This window comes from Aotus nancymaae, unplaced genomic scaffold (assembly GCF_030222135.1).
Source record: "Aotus nancymaae isolate 86718 unplaced genomic scaffold, 86718_ANA_hifiasm-v0.15.2.pri h1tg000004l, whole genome shotgun sequence".
Taxonomy (NCBI): Eukaryota; Metazoa; Chordata; class Mammalia; order Primates; family Aotidae; genus Aotus; species Aotus nancymaae.
The window spans coordinates 14,912,513-14,936,941 of record NW_026988415.1 but is presented as its reverse complement, the minus strand read 5'-3'; the positions used below and the strand labels follow the sequence as shown (position 1 = coordinate 14,936,941).

Genomic DNA, 24,429 nt, shown 5'->3' with positions numbered 1-24,429 from the left:
CAGGATTTGAACTCAGTCTAAAGCCCATATGTACCTTTTCCATTATAGCCTGCTGTCTCTCTAGAATAGAGAAGGAAGACAGGAAAAGTAGGGAAATAGGGACTTCACTAATTCATACATGCTAAAATTATAATAGCTACTGTTTCTTGAGCACCTATTATGTGGCAAATACTATATGAGGTAATTTACATAAATGATTTTTACAATTCTTGTAAAACTCTTCATGGCAGTAATTATTTTTTTTTTCTCTCTCTCTTTTCTTTATTATTATTTTTTGAGACAGGGTCTTTCTCTGTTGCCCAGGCTGGAGTGCATTGGCACGATCTTGGCTCACTGAAGACTTGACCTCCTGGGCTCAAGCCATCCTCCCACCTCAGCCAACCGAGTAGCTGGGACTACAGGTGAGTGGCCACCAGGCCCAGCTGATTTTTCATTTTTGTAGAGACTGAGTCTCACCATGTTATCCAGGCTTATTATTCTCATTTTTTAGATGAAGAGACTGAGGTCCAGAGATGCTCAATGGCTTGCCCAGTTTCACAGATTTCCTGCTACTACGTACCCCTCAGCATCCTTAATAAGAGCGAGGGGCTGGGGGTGGTGGCTCACGCCTATAATCCCAGCACTTTGGGAGGCCGAGGCGGGTGGATCATGAGGTCAGGAGTTTGAGACCAGCCTGGCCAACATGGTGAAACCCTGTCTCTACTAAAGATACAAAAGATTAGCCAGGTGTGGTGGTGCGCGCCTGTAGTCCCAACTGCTTGGGAAGCTGAGGCAGGAGAATCGCTTGAAACCGGGAGGTGGAGGCTGCAGTGAGCTGAGATTGTGCGACTGCACTCCAGCCTCGGCCACAGGGCACGACTCCATCTTAAAAATAATATAAAAGGGAGGCCACCAACTACGTGCTGGGCACTGTGGTGGATGCTGGAGCTATACTGATGAGTCTATAAGGAATGGTATTGCTGGAGCGACTATTGCTTGCTTACCTGACCTATCTGAGAATTATCAGGGGAACTTTTTTTTTTCAGATTCCATATAGGGAATTCTGCAGGTAAAAATAAAGATCAGTAGTAAAAGCAGTAGTTCCCATTTGCTGACTGTGTACTGTCCTAAGTGCATATATATACACACATACGCACATGCATACCTATATTCCTTTAATCCTCACAGTGATCCTGTTTATATATTGTTAATATGCTTTTATTTTTTAATTTTAATTTTATTTATTTATTTTGAGACGGAATCTTGCTCTGTCGCCGAGGCTGAAGTGCAGTGGTGCGATCTGGGCTCACTGCAACCTCCACCTCCCAGGTTCAAGCGATTCTCCTGTCTCAGCCTCCCAAATAGCTGGGACTACAGACACGTGCCACCATGCCCGGCTAATTTTTGTATTTTTAGTAGAGATGGCGTTTCGTCATGTTGGCCAGGCTGGTCTCGAACTCCTGACCTCAGGTGATCCACCCGTCTTGGTCTCCCAAAGAGCTGAGATTACAGGCGTGAGCCACCGCACTCTATTTTAGGCAAAAATAGAGGCTCAGAGTCTGATTTGATAGAAAGTTACTGAGCAGTTAGGTGACCTATCAGATGTATACCCTGATCTGGCTGACTCTAGGGGTCTAGGTCTCAACCATTACAACCAGTTACGGGTTTGGGGAAGCACTGAGCCAACAGTCAGGAAAATGGAAGCCACAGGTAGTGTAAAGTCTTGGGAAGGAGACGTCTGGTCCAAGGAGCCACGCGGTGACTGGAACCTGAAGAGCCGGCACCCAGTTTACCGCCGCAGTGAAGCAACGCGGACGGCGGTAGGTTTGGGAATCCCGGAGCCCTCTGAATAGAAGAAGGAGGGGAGAAGGAAGGGGGCTGCGCTGGGGGCTTCCGGGAGAAAATTCCCACGGCCACCTAGAGAGCCTGCAAATGGGTAGGCGCCGGCGGGGCCGGGGGCGGGGCCTGCGGGGCCGGGGGCGGGGTCGGCGTGGATAGGCGGGGAGAGGGCGGAGCCTACTCTGCGGCTTCCAGCGGCGGCGACTAGCCCTCGGGCGAACCTCTCGGCTTTCCCGCGCGGCGCCGCCTCTTGCTGCACCTTCGCCTCCTCCTCTGCGCCGCCGCCGGCTTCCTCCTCCTGAGCAGTCAGCCCGCGCGCCGGCCGGCTCCGTTATGGCGACCCGCAGCCCTGGCGTCGTGGTAAGCACCTCAGCCCGCCGGCTCTGGCCGGCTCAGGCCCACGCGGCCGGTGGCGGCCGGGCCCTGAGGCGGGGGATCCGCAGTGCGGGCTCGGGCTGCCAGGCCCGGGAACCCCGGTGCAGGGGCGACCACAGTTTCCCTGGTTCGGCTTTACGTCACGCGAGGGCGGCTGGGAGGACGGAATGGCGGGGTTTGGGGTGGGTCCCTCCTCGGGGGAGCCCTAGGAAAAGAGGGCTGCGTGTGGGAAGAGAAGGTGGAAATGGCGTTTTGGTTGACATGTGCCGCCTGCGAGCGTGCTGCGGGGAGGGGCCGAGGGCAGATTCTGGAATGATGGCGCGGGGTGAGGGCGTGGGGGCTTTCTCGGGAGAGGCCCTTCCCTGGAAGTTTGAGGTGCGGTGGTGAGGTCCTCGGGGTACCTCTGGGGGGTCTCGGCACGGAAAGCGACCACCTGGGAGGGGATGTGGGGACCGGGCTTTGCCTTTAGTTCTGCACACGCTGTAGTTCATATTTATGGAGATGCGCATGGCCTCATTGAAGCCCCACTACAGTAGTGGTAACCATGAGTATTTGACATACGAAGGAACTAGGGAAAAGGCATTAGGTCATTTCAAGCGGGGTCTTGAATTCACGTGTACCAGAATCCGGATTCCAGGCTGTCCAATGCCCCAGGATATAGAAAATGAGAATCTGGTCCTTACCTTCAAGAACATTCTTAACTGTAATCAGCCTCTTGTATCTTGGCTCCACCCTAATTGGTTCTTTTTCTTGTTTGTAGAACCGGCCAAGCTGCTGGCTTCCCTGCCTCCCTCCCCAACCGTTCTGATCATGCTTGCTAGAATAGTCCTAAACCCTGCCACTTAAATGCCTTAGCCTGCTTTATGATGATTATTTTTTGTTGTTTTGGCAATGACCTGGTTACCTGTTGATTGTTTTTCCCACTAAAACTTCATAAGGGCAGGAATCATCTCCCTAACTCTAGCACATAGCATAGTGCTTGGCTTGTAGAAGGTCCTCGATGATGGTTTGTTGAATGAATACATTGAATAATTAGCCACTTGAGCCCGAAGAAGATTCTATTTCATATTAGGCATTGTAATGACTTAAGGTAAAGAGCATTGCTATTAATTTAGGAGTCTGAATGGGAATCCAGCTTGTTTGGGCCATTTACTAGTTGTGTGGCTGTGGGCAACTTACTTTACCTCTCTGGGCTTAAGTCATTTTATGTATATCTGAGGTGCTGGCTACCTCCTGGAGTTATTGAGAGGATTATAAGACATTCTATGTGAATAAACAACCCTTGCATGGTCACTGGCTGGGAATAGTAATAATAGCCATTATGTTTACATGCATAGTCCTAATTAGTCTACAAAACAGTCCTGTACTATTTTAGAGATGAGGAATCTTTGAGGCCTCAGAGAGGCTACCAGACATACCCTAGGTCGTACAGTTATTAAGAGGAGGAGCTCTGACTTGAACCTAGCTCTCTCTCTGGAGTGTATGCACTTAAAAAATAGGCTAATAATAAGTACACAAAAAAATGATAGTGGCTGTTTTTTTTTTTTTTTTTTTCAGTTGCTGAGGAAGTTAGGTGGACGCTTTTTTTAAAAAAAAAAAAAAAAACGTTGATTTTTCATCTCTAAACATCAACTTAATTCTGCCAATTTTTTTTTTTTTTTTTTTTTGAGACAGGATCTCGCTCTATCACCCAGGTTGGAGTGCAGTGGTGTGATCACTGCTCACTGCAGCCTTGACTTTCCGGGCTCAGGTGATTCTCCCCAAGCTCAGGGGATTTTCCCACTTCAGCCTCCTGAGTAGCTGGGACTACAGGTGCGTACCACCATGCCTAGCTAATATTTGTATTTTATTTCATTTTATTTTGGAGACAGAGTTTCACTCTTGTTGCCCAGGCTGGAGTGCAGTGGCATGGTCTTTGCTCACTGCCACCTCCCCCTCCTGGGTTCAAGCGATTCTCCTGCCTCATCCTCCCGAGTAGCTGGGATTACAGGTGACCGCCACCATGCCTGGCTAATTTTTTGTATTTTTAATAAACACGGGGTTTTACCATGTTGGTCAGGCTGGTCTTGAACTCCTGACCTCAGGTGATCCACCCACCTTAGCCTCCCAAAGTACTAGGATTACAGGCATGAGCCACCGGGCCCGGCCTAATATTTGTATTTTTTGTAGAGACATGTATTTTGCCATGTTGTCCAGGCTGGTCTCGAACTCCTGAGCTCAAGCGATTTGCTGGCCTCTGCTTCCCAAAGTGCTGGGATTACAAGCATAAGCCACTGTGCCTGGCCTAGGTAGATGCTTTTAGCTTTGGGGTATGATGCCTGTCCACAGTATACAGTGAATTTAATTATTGCTAGAGCTGGCTGTTAGTTTTCTTTGAACATAAGGTACTCATTGTTTTTAGTTTGCAGATCCCTATTCCTTTTTAAAAATTTTCCTTTCCTTAAATTGCTTGCATGTTAGCAATAACATGCTTAAATGGTGCTATGTTCTAGATACTCTTCTAAGGCCTGTTATGTATATTAACTAATTTGATTTTTTTTTAAAAAAATTATACAAATCAGAGAGGTTAAGTAACTTGCCCAAGATTACCCAACAGTACTAGGATTTGAACCTAAGTTTGTCTTACCCCAGATTCTGCTCTTAACCTCTAAACTTTTAGTAGCAACAATAGTCGATGTTTATTGAATACTTAACTATGTTTTAGGCATTGGAGTAAATATTTTGCAGGCATTATCTAATGTAAACACCCTAAAGTTGCGTAACAGGTACCCTTTAGGTAAATAAACACTAGTATGACCTTGAAGGCACAGATGAGGTAACTTACCCAATATCACTTACATGAAATTGGCCCTCAAATCTGTCTGATACAACCCGTGCTGCTTGTAACTGTCGTTTTCACCTGCCAAGGTATACTTGGACACATTTGAACTAAGAAAAAGCTTATAGATTTTTGCAAATTAATATGAAATATCAGATATACTTTATGTGGATATAGTATCTTCCAAATTTCGGGGATGGTAGTACTAGAACTGTAATCCTGCCCTAGCTGAACTTACCCTGCCAATAATTTTTTACAGAATTGGTAAAATGGAGTACTTTTTTTTGTTCTTGGCCACATTGTTATCAACAGGATGTAGATTGACATCAGTCTGTAGGTATAAACCAGAATTATTCTTTGTGACCACCAAGAAATAAAGCAGTTCAGTTCAGGGGTTTGTTTCTGTGAATTTAGCACTGTGACCTGCATACTACAAGTCTATCTTGTTTTCTATCCATTGTTTGTATCTGGGTATTGCAAAAGGTGGGGAAAAGACCAACCAGTTCAGCAGAGAAGAGGTGCCTTGGAGTTTTCTTTTCGTTTTCTGCAGTTCATTAGATAGTAACTAGGCCATGTCATTGTAATCCTCTGTAGTAAAGGTGTGTTGAAGTTGTACTTAATGGAAGTGAGTCTAAAAATGAGCTATGTGAATTCAGAGAGGTACAACAATAGATAAACCACATTTTATTTAGTTATCTAGTAATCAATAGCTTTTCCAAACTTCTGGAATGGGCAGAAATTGCTAGGTGGTATATTTTTACCCTTTGTATTCAGATACATTAAAATTCTCAAAACCCTCAAAACAGTATACCCCTCTACCTTTCTGTAATTTTGTATTATGTAGATTTGATAAAATTTATGTGTCAATCATTACCATTAATATCAATATTGAGCTTCAATTCTTATTTTCCTGCCAGTGGCTGCCAAATTACTAACATTTACAATAATTTTCTACTACTAAGATAATTTACTACTAATTCAATCACATACTTCAAATTGTTATGGAACTGCTGTCTTCAGCATTGTGCTTCTGATAATTGATAGGTATAATTTTTTTTGTCCAGAGTGAACATGCCTATCCTTCCACTGTGCACACTAATAAAAGGAAAAATTGTAGTATTGGGTAAATTCATGTCCTTACACATATAGTAATTATGAGCCCACTTCCCTAGAATGGGTAATAATTTATCCCTCCCTGGGTTGAATAGTCAAGAATGCTGATTTTAATTCTTACAACAGCTCAGAAGGTAAGGCAAGCAAGTGATATATGTAGTTTATTTTTGAAACTGACATGAAATTGGAAGATGAATCTATTATTGGCATAAATTATTTTTGCATTTAGGAATATTGCATCAGTAACTCATTATTTTTGTTTTGTTTTGTTTTGTTTTTTGAGACGCAGCTTCACTCTTGTTGCCCAGGCTGGAGTGCAATGGGGTGATCTCGGCTCACCGCAACCTCTGCCTCCTGAGTTCAAGCGATTCTCCTACCTCAGCCTCCCAATAATTTCAGTTTTATGTTATTCTGAGTTAACACAAATTATCCAAGGAGATGGTGGATCATCTGCTTTGAGGTGTTTTTTTTTTTTTTTTTTTGAGAATTTTGATGTATCTGAATATAAAAGGTAAAAATATGCTACCTAGCAATTTCCGCCCATTCCAGAAGTTTGGAAAAGCTATTGATTACTAGATAGCTAAAGAAAATGTGGCTTATCTATTGTTATACCTCTCTGAATTCACATAGCTCATTTGTAGAATCACTTCCATTAAGTCTTGTTTAGATCCATGAACATTGTCTTTTTTTTTTTTTTTCCTGAGACAAAGTCTCCCTCTGTCGCCCAGGCTGGAGTGCAGTGGCACGATCTCAGCTTACTGCAACCTCCGCCTCCCAGGTTCAAGCAATTCTCCTGTCTCAGCCTCCCTAGTAGCTGGGATTACAGGCCTGTGCCACCACGCCCAGCTAATTTTTTTTTTGTATTTTTAGTAGAGACAGGGTTTCACCATGTTGGCCAGGCTGGTCTTGAACTCTTGACCTCGAGTGATTCACTCACCTCAGCCTCCCAAAGTGCTGGGATTACAGGCATGAGCCACTGCACCCAGCCATCTTTTTTTTTTTTTTTTAAAATAGCAGTTTAATACTCTTCACAGTTATTCATGTACATGTCACACCATCTACTACATTGTAAGTTCTATGAGGGTAGCTGTATCAAATTTATCTAACTCTATCTAGTATGCATGACATAGTAAGTATTCAATAAACATTTGCATGTTAGTGATAAGGATACAGGTTCTTAATGCTAAAGCATTTAAGAATTAGTATTTGATATTTGATCATTAAATATGAATTAAGAGGACTTAGACTTTTTGTTAAATGTCAAATTGTGAAAAGTTGTCATTTAAATGAATTGCCTCTTATTTAACTTTGTATGATGATATATTTTGTTTTTATTTTGTAAAAAGTTATTTTTTTCTTTTTAGAGACAGGGTCTTGCTATGTTGCCCAGGTTGGTCTCGAACTCCTGGCCTTAAGCAGTCCTGCTTTGGCCTCCCAAATGCTGGGATTACAGGCATGAGCCACCTCGCTCGGCCTTGTATTACAATACATTTCGAGTATCCACAAGTAGACATAGTAGTATAATGAACCTGCATGTACACATTACCAAGTTCTGACAACTATGGATAGCCAATTATGCGTTTCTTAAATTAGACCCCCCAAATATTCCCAAATATATATATGGCAAATTGTAACAAAGTTGCGAATTCATGCCTAAAGTGTCTCAAGTGATGCAAGTTTTATGAATTTTTATAATGCCTTTTGGAAAGAGTTATATTGACAATTTTTTTATGCTTGAAGTAAACCATAAATAAATCTTTCAAAAAAATAAAATGTAGGATGCAATAAAACAAACAAAATAACTCTTTGACATAAATGTGATATGTAAATCTGTTTCAGTTGGAAATCAGTTTGTTGACAGAGATAGAATTCCTATGTTAGAATACATCTCAGCTGATCTGTCTGTATTCTTAGACTACATATCTGGGATGAACTCTGTAGGGTCACGGCCCTACAGGGTCGTGGGGTGTCCCCTATCACTGTGCTGAGGTGCAGGATCCGAGAAATAAAGAGACAGGACACAGAAGGACAAAGAAAGCACAGTTGGGCTCAGGGGGGCCATGCCACCTGTAAGTGGAGACAGGCGAGGCCCTGAACGTCCAGAAGCGTCTGTATTCATGGGTATAGGTTAGGAGGCAGGGTAGTGAGTGAGGTCATCTTTAAGGGTAGTGATAGGGTCATGAGCAATAAACAGGGGGTTCACCCCCATTAGGTCACCTAGGCTAGGAGGTGGGCAGTGCACAGCAAGGGGTCCACCCCCATTAGGTCACTGAGGCAAGGAGGTGGGCTGTGCACAGTGAGGGGTCCACCCCCATTAGATCACCGAGGCAAGGAGATAGGCCGTGTGCAGTGAAGAGGGTGCAGTGTGCAATATTTCTTATCCAGGGGCAGGCTACTTCTAAGGAATTCTATTGGAGGGTGCTCTGAGCAACTACAGAGCTGACAAGGTCTACAGCCACCTGCTGGCAGCTTTCAGTGATTTCTATAGGAGGATGCTTTTGAGCCAGCACGTAACAAGAGCTGATAAAGTTCACAGTCACCAAGGCACGATTATACTGGAGGGGTTTTAAGCCCTCGGATGCTCGCAGCATTGCCGGTCTGAGGGCAGCCTTCCACAAGAACTGGACGCAAGGTCCTACAACTCCTTTATCAGGAGTGGCTCTTGCTCCAAGCCTGCCATACAGCGGGTATCTTTACGATACTGAACGCTGCCACCTGGGCCATGGATTCTTGTCCTGGTACAACTGTTTTTCCCTTAAATCATGCTCTGCACCATGTCTGCTCTAGACATTCCTCTGACTATAAACTGTTTATTCCTTAATTCGTGCTCTGTACCGTGTCTGCTCTAGGTATTCCTCCGACTATGAACTAAGATATAATTATATATATATATATATATATGGAAATAACTGAGTAGTAAGATATTCTTCAGGTACTCATTCTATAAACTAATATATGATTATATATAAAGGATTATATAAAAGGAAATAACTGAGTAGTAACACTGTAAGATATTCTTCAGGCACTAATGGTACCAGGAATCTGCTTAGCTCTCCTTCCTTGGTGCCTAGATAGGGGGCTACCCACAAACTCTGGGCAGAATTCACATTGGCTTCATTTAAAATAAACGAGACTTGAAATTCTTAGTCCATCTGCAGAACCTGTAGTCGGGCACTGAACCATTTTGATAGACCCAGTAGTCGTTACAAGTGTATATTTCAAGAAGTTCTGGCTGGGTCCTAGTTTGTGCTTGTGGCAGATGCAGTGAGAACTGGGAGGAAGTTGGTGAGTAAGCTTCAAGGAAGAAGTCATTTTTAGTACTCTGGATCTTCTTGATTTTAAAGCACTACAAAATGGTGCCTTTTCATTCTCGTCAAGTGATTGAATATGTTGCAATCCCCAAGTCTCTCTGTTCCTGTCAATCCAGCCACTGGATTGTTAACTAATCCATATTAGATGGGGTTAATATATATTCTGATATATTCTGATGAACCTGAAATGAATATATAATAGTATCATTTTTATAATATCTAGCAAGGTTTGTATTTTCCCAAAACTTGAACTAAATTTCAGTTCATAAAATTTATAAAAGTAATACTTGTAAAATATACTTTGGAATGCTCACATAGGTGATACACAAATGTCCCATTTCCATTCTTTTTATAGTAAATATGTTCTGATATGATGTGAAGGTTTAGCAGATACATCAGCACCTAACCCTAGAGGATCTGGCATAATCTTTTCTCCAAGAATAGAAATTTTTTCTGCTTATGAAAGTAGTACATGTTTGTTTAAAAACAAATCAATATTGACTTCTGCCCACCGTATAGCACTATGCCCCCACTTGGCCGTGACCAGGGGCACATCCTGGTCCACCTACCTGAAAATGTTTGTTGCCAGCCTCCTGGCCACGTACACAGGGGCTGAAGTCGTCCCACAGGTATTACAGGCCAACCTGAGCTTTGGGGACTAGAAGAGAGACAACACAAACCTCAAATTTCTCAGCACTGGAAACCTCAAAATATAACTGAATTCTGTAAATAAGATTTTAAATCTTAAATATGTATTTTTAGATGTATTAAAAGACAAGCTGCTTTTCCTTAAGCACCTAATTCAACACTAATTGAAAGAGGAGATGCTCAATAGGTACTAACTGATATATTGAGATTTAATTATGGTTTGACCAATATTTCTTGGAAACTGCCAAAGCTTGTATCATCAGCTTCCTGAATGTGATTTGAAAGGTAATTTAGTCTTGAATATCATGTGGGCTAGAATATTTAATTCTTTCTGGTGTATTTCTTCAAATAGACTTTGAATATAATGGTGAATGGGCATTATAAATTAATAAAAGTGACATTGAAAATGAAGAAAAAACAAATATTAAAGTATAGAAAGTGGCCAGGCATGATGGTTCATACCTGTAATCTCAGCACTTTGGGAGGCTGAGGTGGAAGGATCACTTGATCCCAGGAGTTCGAGACCAGCCTGGGCAACATAGCAAGACTCTGTCTCTCAAAAAAAAGAGAAAAAAAAATTTAAATTGAAAAAAGAGTTAAAAAAAAAGTGTCAGAAATTAAAAAAAAAAGTATACAGAAATATACTCACCCTTACTCCTTCCCTCCCTTCCCAATCTTTTCATCTTTTTGTATTCTGATTTTTTGTTTGTATATTTTGCTTTAATTTAATGTATCCTTTAAAAATTTCCCATATGCTTTATATGTATGTATAAAAACGCATGCTGCCAAAGATAATTTATAAGACCACTGAATTTTTTTTAAAGCGACATATTCGTTAAAGAAAATTTAGAATATATAGCAATGTAATAAATAAATAAACTTGCTGTAACTCTTCTTTCAGAGATAATTGCTTTAATGATTTTGTTGTTTTTTTTTTTTCTGTATATAGGTACATATATAGTATTTATAAAGCTGTAATCATAGTGTATTTTAGCATCACAGATACCATATCAGTCTTATTAAATATTTTGTATGCCAGGGGCTAGACATATCAAGACAACCAATATGTGGTTCTACTTAAATAATATTAGAGTATCTTTTATGATGGCACTTCATGAGTTGACTATAACAATCTTAGACTTCTAAGAGTTTGGGTTTTCAAAAGATCACTTAGCTTTTTTTGGTGATTTTTTTCCCCCCTACTGTGAGATGAGAGAGGCTGTTTGGATTTGGGATTGGGGCGGGGGGTGAGGAAACAGCAGTTTTTCTTTTTCTTTTTTGAGACAGGATATTGCTGTGTCACCCAAGCTGTAGTACAGTGGTGTGATTTCAGCTCACTGCAACCTCCACCTCCCGGGCTCAGGTCATCATCCTGCCTCGGCCTCCCCAGTAACTGGGACTGCAGATACATGCTACCATGCCTGCCTAATTTTTGTACTTTTAGTAGAGATGGGGGTTTCACCATGTTGGCCAGGCTGGTCTCAAACTCCTGACCTCAGTGATCCAACCACCTGGGCCTCCCAAAATGCTGGATTTACAGGCATGAGCCACCACGCTGGCCAGTGGTTTTTCTTGTGTGCTTTTATTTTTGAGACAGGGTCTTGCTCTGTTGCCCACACAGGAGTACAGTGGTATGATCATAGCTCGCTGCAGCCTCAAACTCCTGGTCTTAAGTAGTCCTTCTGCCTCAGCCTCCCGAGTAGCTGGGACTACAGGTGTGCACCACCACGCCTGGCAAATTTTTAAAAATTTTTTTGGGCTAGGCGCAGTGGCTCACTCCTGTAATCCCAGTACTTTGGGAGGCTGAGGTGGGCGGATCATGAGGTCAGGAGATCGAGACCATCTTGGCCAACATAGTGAAACCCTGTCTCTACTAAAAATACAAAAAAATTAGCTGAGCATGGTGGTGCACGCCTGTAGTCCCAGCTACTCGGGAGGCTGAGACAGGAGAATTACTTGAACCCAGGAGGCGGAGATTGCAGTGAGCCAAGATCGCGCCACTGCACTACAGCCTGGGCGACAGTGCTAGACTCTGTCTTAAAAAAAAAAAAAAATCAGTTTTTTTTTATCGACAGGGTTTTGCTGCATTACCCATGCTGGTCTCAAACTCCTGGCCTCAAGCAGCCCTCCTGTCTCAGCCTCCCAAAGCACTGGGATTACAAGTGTGAGGCACCACACCATGCCAGTTTTTCCTGTTCGGTGTGATATTTTATCTTGTTAGACTACAGTGTGTTAAAATTTGTTTTACTAAATTTTCAAACATACTCAGAAGTGGAGAGAATAGTATAATGAATCCCCATATGTTCATCACCCATCTTTAGAATATTACTAAATAGTAAGATTTTGCTGCATTTGTCTTAGCTCTTTAAAGTTTTTCCTTTTCTCTTTGTGACCTAAAGGAAATTCCATATCATATCATTTTACTTCTACATTCTTGATTAAGACACATAGTTTTTTGTGTTTTTGAGACAGAGTCTTGCGCTGTCTCCCAGGCTGGAGTGAAGTGGTGCAATCTTGGCTCACTGCAACCTTCGCCTCCCAGGTTCAAGTGATTCTCCTGCCTCAGCCTCCCGAGTAGCTGGGACTACAGGCACCTGCCATCATACCCAGCTAATGTTTTGTATTTTTAGTAGAGATGGGGTTTTGCCATGTTGCCCAGGCTGGTCTCAAACTCCCGAGCTCAGGCAATCCGCCTGCCTCAGCCTCCTAAAGTGCTAGGATTAGAGGGGTGTACCAACACACCTGGCCTGTTGTTTTCTTACATAATTCATTATCATACCTACAAAGTTAACAGTTGCTAATATCATCTTATACCAAAATTTCTCTGATAGACTAAGGTTATTTTTTAACATCTAAATCCAATCAAATGTTTGTATCCTGTAATGCTTTTATTGAAACAGCTATATTTCTTTTTCAGATTAGTGATGATGAACCAGGTTATGACCTTGATTTATTTTGCATACCTAATCATTATGCTGAGGATTTGGAAAGGGTATTCATTCCTCATGGACTAATTATGGACAGGTTAGTAAGATCTTAAAATGAAGTTTTTTACTTTTTCTTGTATTAATTTCAAATGTCAGCAACTGTTCTGAGTACTTGCTATTTGAACATAAACTAGGTCAATTTATTAAATAATAGGTGCTTTCTATTTTTAAAGTCTTTATCAAAAAAAAAAGAGGAGGGCCTTACTAATTACTCAGTATCAGTTGTGGTTTAGTGGGAGTCTGTAGGGACTAGAACAAAGTAAACATTGAAGGGAAATGGAAGAAGGAACTCTAGTCAGAGTCTTGCATTTCTCAGTCCTAAACAGGGTAATGGACTGGGGCTCAATCACATGAACGCAAGGTCATATTTTGATTATTATGCACATCTAGCTTGAAAATTTTCCACCAAATCAATTACAATGAAAAAACCTTACCTGGGATTGAATGCTTGCCTTGTATGTCTGACTAGTCTGTGGTTTTATTTTAAAATTATAATATCAAAATGTTTGTGTTATAAAACATTCTAACTGTGGAGGCTTTAAACAAGAAGACTAAAGTTCTCTCCTTTCAGCCTCCTGTACACATTTCTTCCCAAACACTGGCTGTGTACGTATACTATATGCAAATGTGTATATATACATTTATATTTTAAGATGAGTGTAATTTAAAATTTTATTGGTCACTTTTCATATTAGTGCATCTAGAACTATCTAATATATTTTAAAGGTTGCATAGCATTCCGTCTTATGGAGATATCATAACTGATTTAACCAGTCCACTATTGATAGGCATTATTTTGTTCTTACAGACTACTAGAAGAAACATTCTTTTACATGTTTGGTACTTGTTCAGCTTTATTCAAGTGGAAATTCTGGGTCAAGGGGAAAGAGTTTATTGAATATTTTGGTATTGCCAAATTATCCTCCAAGAAGTTGAATCATTTTATACTCCTGATGTTATATGAGAGTGCCTTTTACCTCACAATCTTTTTTTTTATTTGAGACAGGGTCTCTGTTGCCCAGGCAGTAGTGCAGCGGAGTGATCACAGCTCACTGCTGCCTCAACCTCCTGAGCTCAAGCGATCCTCCCACCTCAACCTCCTGAGTAGCTGGGAATATAGGTGTGCGCCACCACTCCCAGCTAATGTTTTTATATTTTGTAGAAACACGGTGCACCATGTTACCCAGGCTCGTCTTGAATTCCTGGGCTCAAGCGATCTGGCCCACCTCAGCCTCCCAGAGTGCCGTAATTATAGGCGTGAGCCACTGGCCTAGTCTTGACAATCTCTTTTAATATGATCCGAGAAATTACATTTAATCAGAACCTGCCAGTTTATAGGTGAAAATGTTATCTTGTTTTTATTTGTAATTTTTTAAAATTGCAAATGATATGATAGTGGTATGCTTGGTTTTTTTGAAGGTATCAAATTTTTTACTTTATGAAATAAGGATATACTTGATGGGGGCAAAGGATGTGTTACTTGGAAGATTTTTAAAGTTTTTTTAATGTATTTTTTTGAGACAAGATCTTGCTCTATTTTCTAGGCTGGAGTACAGTGGCACAATCACAGTTCACTCCAGCTTCAAAATCCTGCACTAAAGTGATTTTCCCACCTTACTCTCAAGTAGCTGGGACTACAAGGGTGTGCTACCATGCCTGGCTATTTTTTTTTTTTTTTGCAAGGATGGGGTCTCATTATATTGCCCAGGCTGTTGTGGAAGTTTAATGACTAAGAGATGTTTGTCATAAAGTTTAATGTATGAAACTCTCTATTAAATTCCTGACTTTATTTCTTTAGGACTGAACGTCTTGCTCGAGATGTGATGAAGGAGATGGGAGGCCATCACATTGTAGCCCTCTGTGTGCTCAAGGGGGGCTATAAATTCTTTGCTGACCTGCTGGATTACATCAAAGCACTGAATAGAAATAGTGATAGATCCATTCCTATGACTGTAGATTTTATCAGACTGAAGAGCTATTGTGTGAGTATATTTAATGTATGATTCTTTTTAATGGCAGCAGTAGGTTTTCTTATATTTTCTTTGAATTTCTGCAAACCGTACTTAGTTCATTTCACTGGTTATAGTGAGATTTTTCTAAGCAAATATTGTCTTTTTTAGACTAGTTACCTTGGATGATATATACTTATTTTACATGTGTGTGTGTTTTTTGTTTTGTTTTGTTTTGTTTTTCTTTTAACAAACTCCTTTTAGGAATAGTTCTTGGGACTTGGGATGCTTTTTTCACTATACATACTCACTGATGGCAGATATCCTCTCTTGAGCTAGGTTCGTTTGCAGAGGAGTCGTAAGTCCTTTGGAGCTAGCTTTGACAAATAAGGTGGGTCAACGCTTGTTTTCTAGAAAGCACATGGAGAGCTAGAGCATTGGCGAACTGAAGAAACCACTTTAAGAAAAGGGGGAGTGCAGGTATACTCAAGACAGTGAGTTGCTCCAGAAACCACTTTTGATCCACAGTAACTCTGCCTGTGTCACACAATTGAAATGCATCACAACATTGACACTATGGATGAAACAAAATCAGTGTGATCTTTAACAAGTGACTTTCTTCCATAATTTGATCATACAAATGTTTGCTTTTTATTACATTAGACCATTGTTTTGTTTCTGATTTTATGTTGGGTTGGTATTTCCTGTGAGTTACTATTTTTCTTTAAAATAGGAATTATTCCTACTCTTCAAAGATGAGAATAAATGTCCAGTTTTTGCTGTTTCATGAATGAGTCTTGTCTATCTTTGTAGAGACTCACCTTATGTTCACATTTTTATTGAGAATAAGACCACTTACCTACATTTAACTTTCAATCAGCCTCTCCATTAATCATCTATTTGAGTGACCCAAGTTTTTGACCTTTTCCATGTTTTTGTCAGTCCTATAGGTGATTGGGCAGCCATTTAAGTATTATAGACATTTCCCCTATCCCATTAAAACCCTTTATGCCCATGCATCATAACATTACTTCCTACTCATAAGCTTCTTTTAACTTGTCAGAGTCTTGCATTAGAGACTTGTTTAAACACAGAATTTAGACTTTTACTCAAAAAAAGTTATTGATTGATTGATTGATTGATGGTTTACACTAGGACTTCATTCTAGTCAGTATAGCTGCTGGCAGTATAGCTGGCCAGCCTTTAATATACTGTTGCTTAAAGTCAAAGTATATACTTAGAGTTCATGGTATGATTTATCATATTGGTCTTCTATAACCTTCTTCCCCATCCCCATCAGTCTTAGTCTTGTTAAGTTATGACTAATCTTTGGGGATTTGTGCAGAATGTTATTTTAGATAAGCAAAAATGAGCAAAAAAGTTAGGAGAGTTTAAGATTTTCTTTTAAAAAGCATTTTATAGTTACAAGAGCAATTTTGAGTGCTAGAAACACTTTGACATTTTATTTACATTTTCTACTTACAGCTTTTTTCCTATTTGTTTTAGATCTTAGAGGATTATTAAGCTGAACTCCTCAACTGATAAAAAGCCTGACATCTTAAACATAAGCAAAGCATATTTTTAGGTTAATTTTCACATAGAAAGCAATGTATTTTAGGTGAAATTCTGTGTAGAGATACTATTTATTTAGTATTTATTGACATGCTTATTTTTTTTAAAAGGCTTAATTGGGATATATTTTATATAGCATAATAATCCCATGTTTTAACTGTACAATTCCAAGCTTTTTAGTATATTTATAGAGCTTTGCAAGGAAGATACACTGTTAAACAGTAGAAATTGAGAAAACTCTTCTGATAATATCTCTTAATTTGGTGATAGCTCATGCCTGTAATCTCAGTGCTTTGGAAGGCCAAGATAGGAAAATCACTTGAGGCCAGGGGTTCGAGACCAGCCTAGGCAACACAGTGAAATCCCGTCTCTACAAATAATAAAAATAAAAATATCTGTTGATTTGCAGTAAATTTTTTTTAAAGACAGGGTCTCATTCTGTCACCCAGGCTGGAATGTAGTAGTGTAATCACAGCTCACTGTGGCCTTGACCTTCTGGGCTCAAGTGATTCTCCCACTTCAACCTCTCAAGTAGCTGGGACTACAGGTGTGCACCACCATGGCTGGCTAATTTTTTTTATGTTTGTAGAAATGGGGTCTTACTATGTTGCCCAGACTGGTCTGGAACTCCTGGGCTCAAGCAGCCTTCCCACCTTAGCCTCTAAAAATGCTGAGATTACAGGTTTGAGTCACCATGCCCAGCCTGAAGTAACATTTCTATCCTATTTAGTAATTCAACAGCTTGTCATGCAAGATATTCACATATGCATATAAAACATTAGGCAGCCTAGTTTCGTAAAACTGTAAAATGGAAATTTTAAATTGTTTGCAGCATTAATAACATTGATGTTAGTATGATTTTTACATGCTGCTTGACCAATTTGAAAGAGTGAGTTAAATGCTGGTTGATCCGTACTAATCCTAAATAAATATTCTATGAACTATTAAATGTTTCCAGAATATATAAAGAAGCATTACGATGTCAACACACCCGGTTTTTTTTTTTGGAAATAAAAACTCAATTTTTCTTATTTTAAAAAATGCTTATTAGAAAACATACAGCTGGGTGTAGTGGCACATGTGTAATTCCAGTGCTTTAGGAGATCAAGGTGAGAGAATCACTTCAGGCCAGGAGTTTGACACCAGCCTAGGCAACATAATGAGACCCATTCTCTACACAAAAAGGGATAATTAGTTGCACATGGTAGCATGCGCCTGTAGTCCCAGGTACTTGGGAGGCAGAGGCAGGAGTATCCCTTGAGCCCTGGACTTTGAGACTGCAGGAGTTTGAGACTGAGTGGAATATAGTACTGCATTCCAGCCCGAGTGACAGAGGGAGACCCTGTCTCTAAAAAAAAAAGAAAGAAAATACAACTGTAGAAAATTGTAAAGGATTTAAGTCATTCCAAATATCACTGCCACTTTTTATTTAGAATATTTTAAAGAATTTTCTTTCTCTATACACACACATATGCATACTCTTAATCAGAGTAGCTAGCCAGGATTTTATTTACCTCGTGCCTAGATGGGAAATTATGTGGGGATTCCAAATACCTATTTCATTAAATTAAAGATGCCACTGATTTTAAGACTTAACACTATTTTTTATACTGCCAGGAAAGAAAACACTTCCGGTTATAGTTGTAAATTGCCATCAATTGTAATTCATCAGTTTTAGAGCTATTATTAATAAAATGTGAATGTGCATCTTAGAGCAATGAAATGTAGTACTGTATATTTGATGACCTTTTCTGTAACATTCAGAAAATGAAAGTTAAATATGGGCCAAGCATGGTGGCTCACACCTGTAATCCCAGTATTTTAGGAAGTCAAGATGGGGGGATTGCTGGAACCCAGGAGTTCAAGACCAGCCTAGGCAACATAGCGAGACACCATCTCAAAATACTAAAAATAAGTAAGTAAATAAATAAAAAGAAGGTTAAGTATGCAAAATGTATTTCTTTTGTTGTGAATTTATTTCAATTTTATAGTGACTTTTTTTTTGAGACAGGGTCTTGCTCTGTCACCCAGGCTAAAGTGCAGTGGCGTTATCTTGGTTCACTGCAACCTCTGCATAGGCTCAAGCAATCCTTCCACCTCACTCTTGGGAGTAGCCAGGGCCACAGGTGTGTGCCACCACACCTGACTGATTTTTGTATTTTTTTGTAGACAGGGTTTTGTCATGTTGCCCAGGTTGGTCTCAAATTCCTGGGCTCAAAAATCCAAAAAAAAACAAAACAAAGCCCCAGGAGGAAAAGTTGATATACAAGTAAATTTTATTGTAAATGTTTTTGTGTAGACCTTAAGCAGAGGGAAAATTAGTCTGCATTATAGTGTATACAGACTAAATGACTGGTATTAAAATGAAATTTTAAAAAAATGAAGTTATCCTTAGGATTTGCAATCTTAGAGAAAACTTTTTTTTTTTTTGAGTTACAAATTATCTTCATTTACATTTGAGAACAGTGAGTCACAGAGGGATTAAGTAACTTACTCAAGATCATACAAGTCTTTGATTCGAACTCAGTCTTTTAACTCTGCAGAACTCAAAGTCACTGTTATTCGGAAAAACTTTTTAACTGATGTGGATCCTCTAATATGGGCTTCCTATTATTAATTCTCTATTAGTCAGAAGTTTTACAAGCAGACAGAATTCAATTTGCCAGTTACGGGATTTTCCCTCAGTTGCAGTCAAGGTTCATAAAACTATAACTCTTTATCTTTAATTAGAATTTTTTTTTTGAGACAAGGTCTTGCTCTGTTGCCCAGACTGGAATGCAGCGGCATAGTCATAGCTCATTGCAGCTTTGAACTCCTGGGCTCAAGGATCCTCCACTTCAGCTTCCCAAGTATCTGGGACTACAGGTGCATGCCATCACGCCTGACTAATTTAAAAAAAAATTTTGTACAGATAGGGTCTTGCTATGTTGCTCAGGCCGGTCTCAAACTCCTGGCCTCCTGGCCTCAAGCAATCCTTCTGCCTTGGTCTCCCACAGTGCTGAGATTACAGGTGTCAGCCGTTGCACCTGGCCAAAACTATAACTTTATGTGTGTGTGTGTGTGTGTGTGTTTATATTTATTTACATATATATTTATATTTATTTCAAAGGCATCAAAAGAGAAAAGCTATAACTTTCAATCTTGATCTTGATAGTGACTTGATTAGGCTATCTGTTCAACATCAAAGATGCAAATTAATAGACTTTCTTTGAGCATATTAAAAATGCAGAAAATATTGGAATAGTTTTTTATTTTAAATAAATTGTATTCTGTATATTTAAGGTATACAACATGATGTTATGGGATACGTATAGATGGTTAAAAGATTAACCATCTATATGTATCAAATTAACGTATCCCTCAACTCACATAGTTAACCGTTTTTTTTGGTGGCAAGAGGAGCTTAAAATTTCATTTATTGTGAATCCCGAATACAGCACAATTTTATTACCTATATTTCTCATGTTGTACATTATATTTCTAGACTTGTTCATCCTACATATCTGCTACTTTGTATCCTCTGAGCTACATCTCCCCATTTTCTCACTTGCCCCCTAACTAGTTTCTTATACAAAAGAGGTCAGTAGCTTTCACCTTAAACTTTTTTCTATATGTATTTAGTCAATTTCTTTGAGGTATGCTTTTCTCTCCAGAATAGTTAGATGTAGGTATACCACTTTGATGTTGACACTAGTTTACCTAGAACTTATCTTCTGCAAATCTGTTTCTATCTCCATGTCTGTCTATCTTATCTATCTATCTATCTATCTACCTATCTATCTATCTATCTCTGTCTGTCTGTCTGTCTGTCTGTCTCTGTCAATCTGTCTGTCTGTCTATCTAAAGCAAATTCATGCTCTTCTATTTATTGAATCGAGACCATAGACAGGGGTGAGGGAAAGAATTTGGCAGGAATGGGGATGCATATTATCTGTGGCGTAAGGAAACTTTACAGAACTAGGGTCAAAGTATACTTTCTAGTTCTTTCCCATGGCTTTCCACTTTGATGTAGTCCTTATCAGGCAACTGAGGTTTTATATAAGTCCCCTGATTCTTAGAACATGAAAATGTTGTATTCAAGTTTGGTCCCTTGAAACCACAAATTAAATAATAATAATAAGAATAATAAGAATAAAACTGAATGATTTCCTCCTCAAATACATATTGATTATCTGTTATATAGCCATGAGAAGTGGTTCTGTTGAACACATTTATTTTATCAGATCCTAATCCCAAACCAGATATAGAATGAAAACCATGAAGATAGGATTAAATAACTTCTGAATGTTTGAAAATAGCGTACTTAAAAATACCAGTTTTTTTTTTTTTGAGACAGGCTCTCACTCGATATCACCCAGGCAGGAGTGTGATGGTACAATCTTACCTCATTGCAGCCTTGACCTCCCCGGCTCAGGTGATCTCCCACTCCAGCCTCCCAAGTAGCTGGGACTACAGGGTGCATGCCACCACACCCAGCTAATTTTTTGTAATTTTTATAGAGACAGGGTTTCACCATGTTGCCCAGGCTGGTCTAGAACTCCTGGGCTTAAGTGATCCTCCCACCTCAGCCTCCCAAAGTGCTAGGATTACAGGAATGAGCCACCATACCTGACTGAAAATACCAGGTTTTTAAGTATCAGCACTACCTTTCAATCTTTTCTATTATTATGTTGTGCTTAATGGTGTTTTTTATTTAATTAGAGCAGTGCTGTTCAATAGAACTTGCTTTGAGGATGAAAATCTTTTATGTCTCTGCTGTGTGGTATAGAGCCACAAGTGACATGTGGCTTTTGAGCACTTGACACATCTTGTGCAACACAGGAACTGAATTTTTAAGTAATGTATATTGCCACATGTGGCTAGTGGCTACTGTATGGGACGGTATAGGACTAGATGATCTGTAAGGGCTCTGCTTCACCAGTGTCATTTTTTTAACTGATAAAAACCTTTAGTTTTTTGTTTTTTTTTAAGCAATGTGTTTATTTAAAAGAATTCATAAAATACAAGTAAATAAATTTATTGCCTGGGCATATATCCTTCCATACTTATTTTTTCTGCATACATATTTTGGAAAATGGAATATCTGCCATTTTTTATCAGAGATACAATCTACCTCTAAAAATATATGATTCTAACATTCTCAGTTTTGTTGGCATTTGATCAGAGTATAGAAAAACAGTAAAAGCACAGAGGATGGTTGAGAGATTATGATATGAAGAGAAAATGTGATTGATTGTGGTAGACTTGGGGCCTACCTGAATGTCGAGAGAATGACTGTTTTCCAATAAGAAAATTCCATTCTAGGATCCTAAAAGAAAGGTCTAAAGTTCACTGCAGAAAGCAAGCTACATAGTACTAAGCCACTAAGGGGACGTGGAGCCAGGACTTCCTACCTTATTAGTACGCTTATCATCCCTCTTGGGAACCCAGCCTTGTTCATTAGCCTCTCTGCTTTCTCTCCTTATAGTTCAACCTTCCTGTTTGTTCCAAGCAGTTCTTTTCCAGCTGATTTATTATGTATTTCTGTACAGCTTTTCCTCCTCTTTACCTATAGCATGGTGCAGTTCTTATTTCCACCTAGAGGTTTTCAAAATTCCTAGGGGTAGGCAAGTAGGCATAAACAAAGTTCTTCCCTATCATCCTTCTTATTTTTTCACCTTGACCGAAGAGGTAGACAAAATAGAAATAAAGACATTAAGGGCATGTGTTTGTAGTCCAAAAGAACTTCTCTGGCAATTTTATATAGTTGACAGTAACATTCTGAGTTCAGGATAGATTGGACTCCTTGGCTGAGAGGAGCGAGGAGATAGGACGGTAGAGAAGAGGGTAGAGCAACTCTGGAGGAAGCTTTCCCCTCACCTTTGCCAGTCCTGACTTCACCATGATTAAAGATGAGGGAGGCACTCAATAAAGGGATCTAGTGGGAAGCTTGTTCCAGAAGCCAAGGAGGGAGGTTCACACAGTTCCTTTGGCCACCAGGTGGGGTAATTGTTCCATGTATGCTATTTGTGTACAATTTTGGCACTTATACCTGTACTCCAATGTAGTGAACTATTCCATTAATCTTATATTAATATTTTTTTATTAGCTTACGTTATGGTGGCTATAGGCCAGGCAAGAGAGTTAAGAAAAAATAAATTGCCAGATATGATGACTCAAGCCTGTAATCTCAGCACTTTGGGAGGCCAAGACAGGAGGATCACTTGAGTCCAGGAGTTCAAGACCAGCCTGGGCAAAATAGTGAGATCCTGTCTCTATTTTTTTTTAAAGCCTTGGGGCAAACAGGAGTATGGAGGTTTGGGTGCTAATAGAACAGCAGTGTCTTACTGCTTGGAGTTCTCTTGTTTCTTGTCCTATCACGATAGCCTTTGGATCACAGCAGTTGTTCCATGACTCCATACTTTTCAGTTCTTGAATGTTTTTTTCTTTATTCCTCTTGTCTCTAAAAAGGAATCAACTGGAGTTGGACTGTAATACCAAGTATTTCCAGAAGATGTCACTATTTAACAAGCTTTACAATATAAATTATTTAGTGTGATTCACTGTCATCTTTGTCGAAGCTTGTTGTCTTTTTTTTTTTTTTTTTGCCATCAATTCTGTATGTTTGAAATGCTGGGTTTTAAGTTAGAATAAGGGTGTTTGTAATTTCCCTAAAATGAGAAGTAATAATGCAAAGGTTGATATCAGAAGTCATATGCTCACTTTGCAACACCAAACAATACTGGCCCATTTGTGTTTTTCAAAAATAATACTCCATAATAAATGGATGTGTATATAGAAGCATAACAAAAATAGCACATAAAAGTGAAAAGTCTCATAAACCCCATTCTCACTACTCATGTAATTGCTGTTATAAATTTGTTTAAATGTTGAATAAAAATGGTTTCATAGATAACACAGTGTCCTACTAGTTGGTGTTTTAAATAGCATTATTCTGTCTCTGTGTGCATTGGATTACCAGGTTATTTTTAATAGTTGCATGGTTTTACATCATATAGATGAACTTGATTAAATAGTTCCCTGTTAATGGACTGGACATGTTGTTTCATTTTTGTGAACAATTGATACAGTGAACATTTTTTTTTAATAGTAAAAAGAGAGACAGGGTCTCACTATGTTACTCAGGCTGGTTTTGAACTCCTACGGTGGAGCGATCCTCTTGCCTGTGCCTCCCAAAGTGCTGTGATTACAGGCATGAAGCCACCGCACCCAGCCCAGTGAACACTCTTGAATGTACCTTTGTATACTTGTCAGTGTTTTTGTAGCATTGATTCCCACAAGTGGGACAACTGGGTTAAGCGGCATGCATGTTTGTAATTTCAACAGGTATTGCTATATTACTTTCAAAAGAGGCTATGCCAGTTAATACTCTCACCAAGAGTGCTTATTTCCCCTCAGCATATCATCAGGCTTGAGTTTTGCCAGTATGGGTGAGTGAACAGTAGAATCGCATTGTTTTACTGTTTGTTCCTCAGATAGACATAATTTTACACTTTATGGCCTTTTCTTCTATAAATTGTCTGTTTGTGTTCATTCTCCATTTTCCTATGGGTTCTTATTGTTGGAGCCCAATATATAACAGGGTATTCATTACAGAACTTTTCTTTCCGTTTTGGTTCATGTCATGCCTAGGTTTTTATCCTTTCTATGGATGTGAAAAAAAATTCTCCTATATTTTCTTCCAGTCCACTTATGGCTTTATTTTTTGCATTTAGATTTTAATCCATCTGGAATTTATATTTGTGTATGCTGTGAGGTAGGGACCATACTTTTATTTTTTTCCCAAATGGATAACTAGTTGACCAAACATCATTTATTGAATAATTCATATTTTCCCT

At 39.5% G+C, this 24,429-nt stretch overlaps 1 protein-coding gene across 2 annotated transcripts in view; it reads left to right on the top strand.

Annotated features, from left to right (window-relative positions):
• The first annotated feature begins 2,005 nt into the window (after positions 1–2,005).
• The window catches only part of HPRT1 (hypoxanthine phosphoribosyltransferase 1), a 37,514-nt gene continuing 15,090 nt past the window's right edge, over positions 2,006–24,429 (top strand). The window contains exons 1-3 of one of the 2 annotated variants that reach the window (XM_012474319.2): positions 2,006–2,178; positions 13,001–13,107; positions 14,869–15,052. In XM_012474319.2, the coding sequence (XP_012329742.1) occupies positions 2,152–2,178; positions 13,001–13,107; positions 14,869–15,052 (318 nt within the window). In that variant the 5' untranslated portion in view covers positions 2,006–2,151. The remainder of the gene's footprint in view (positions 2,179–13,000; positions 13,108–14,868; positions 15,053–24,429) is intronic. The other variant, XM_012474318.3, reaches the window with a different exon arrangement.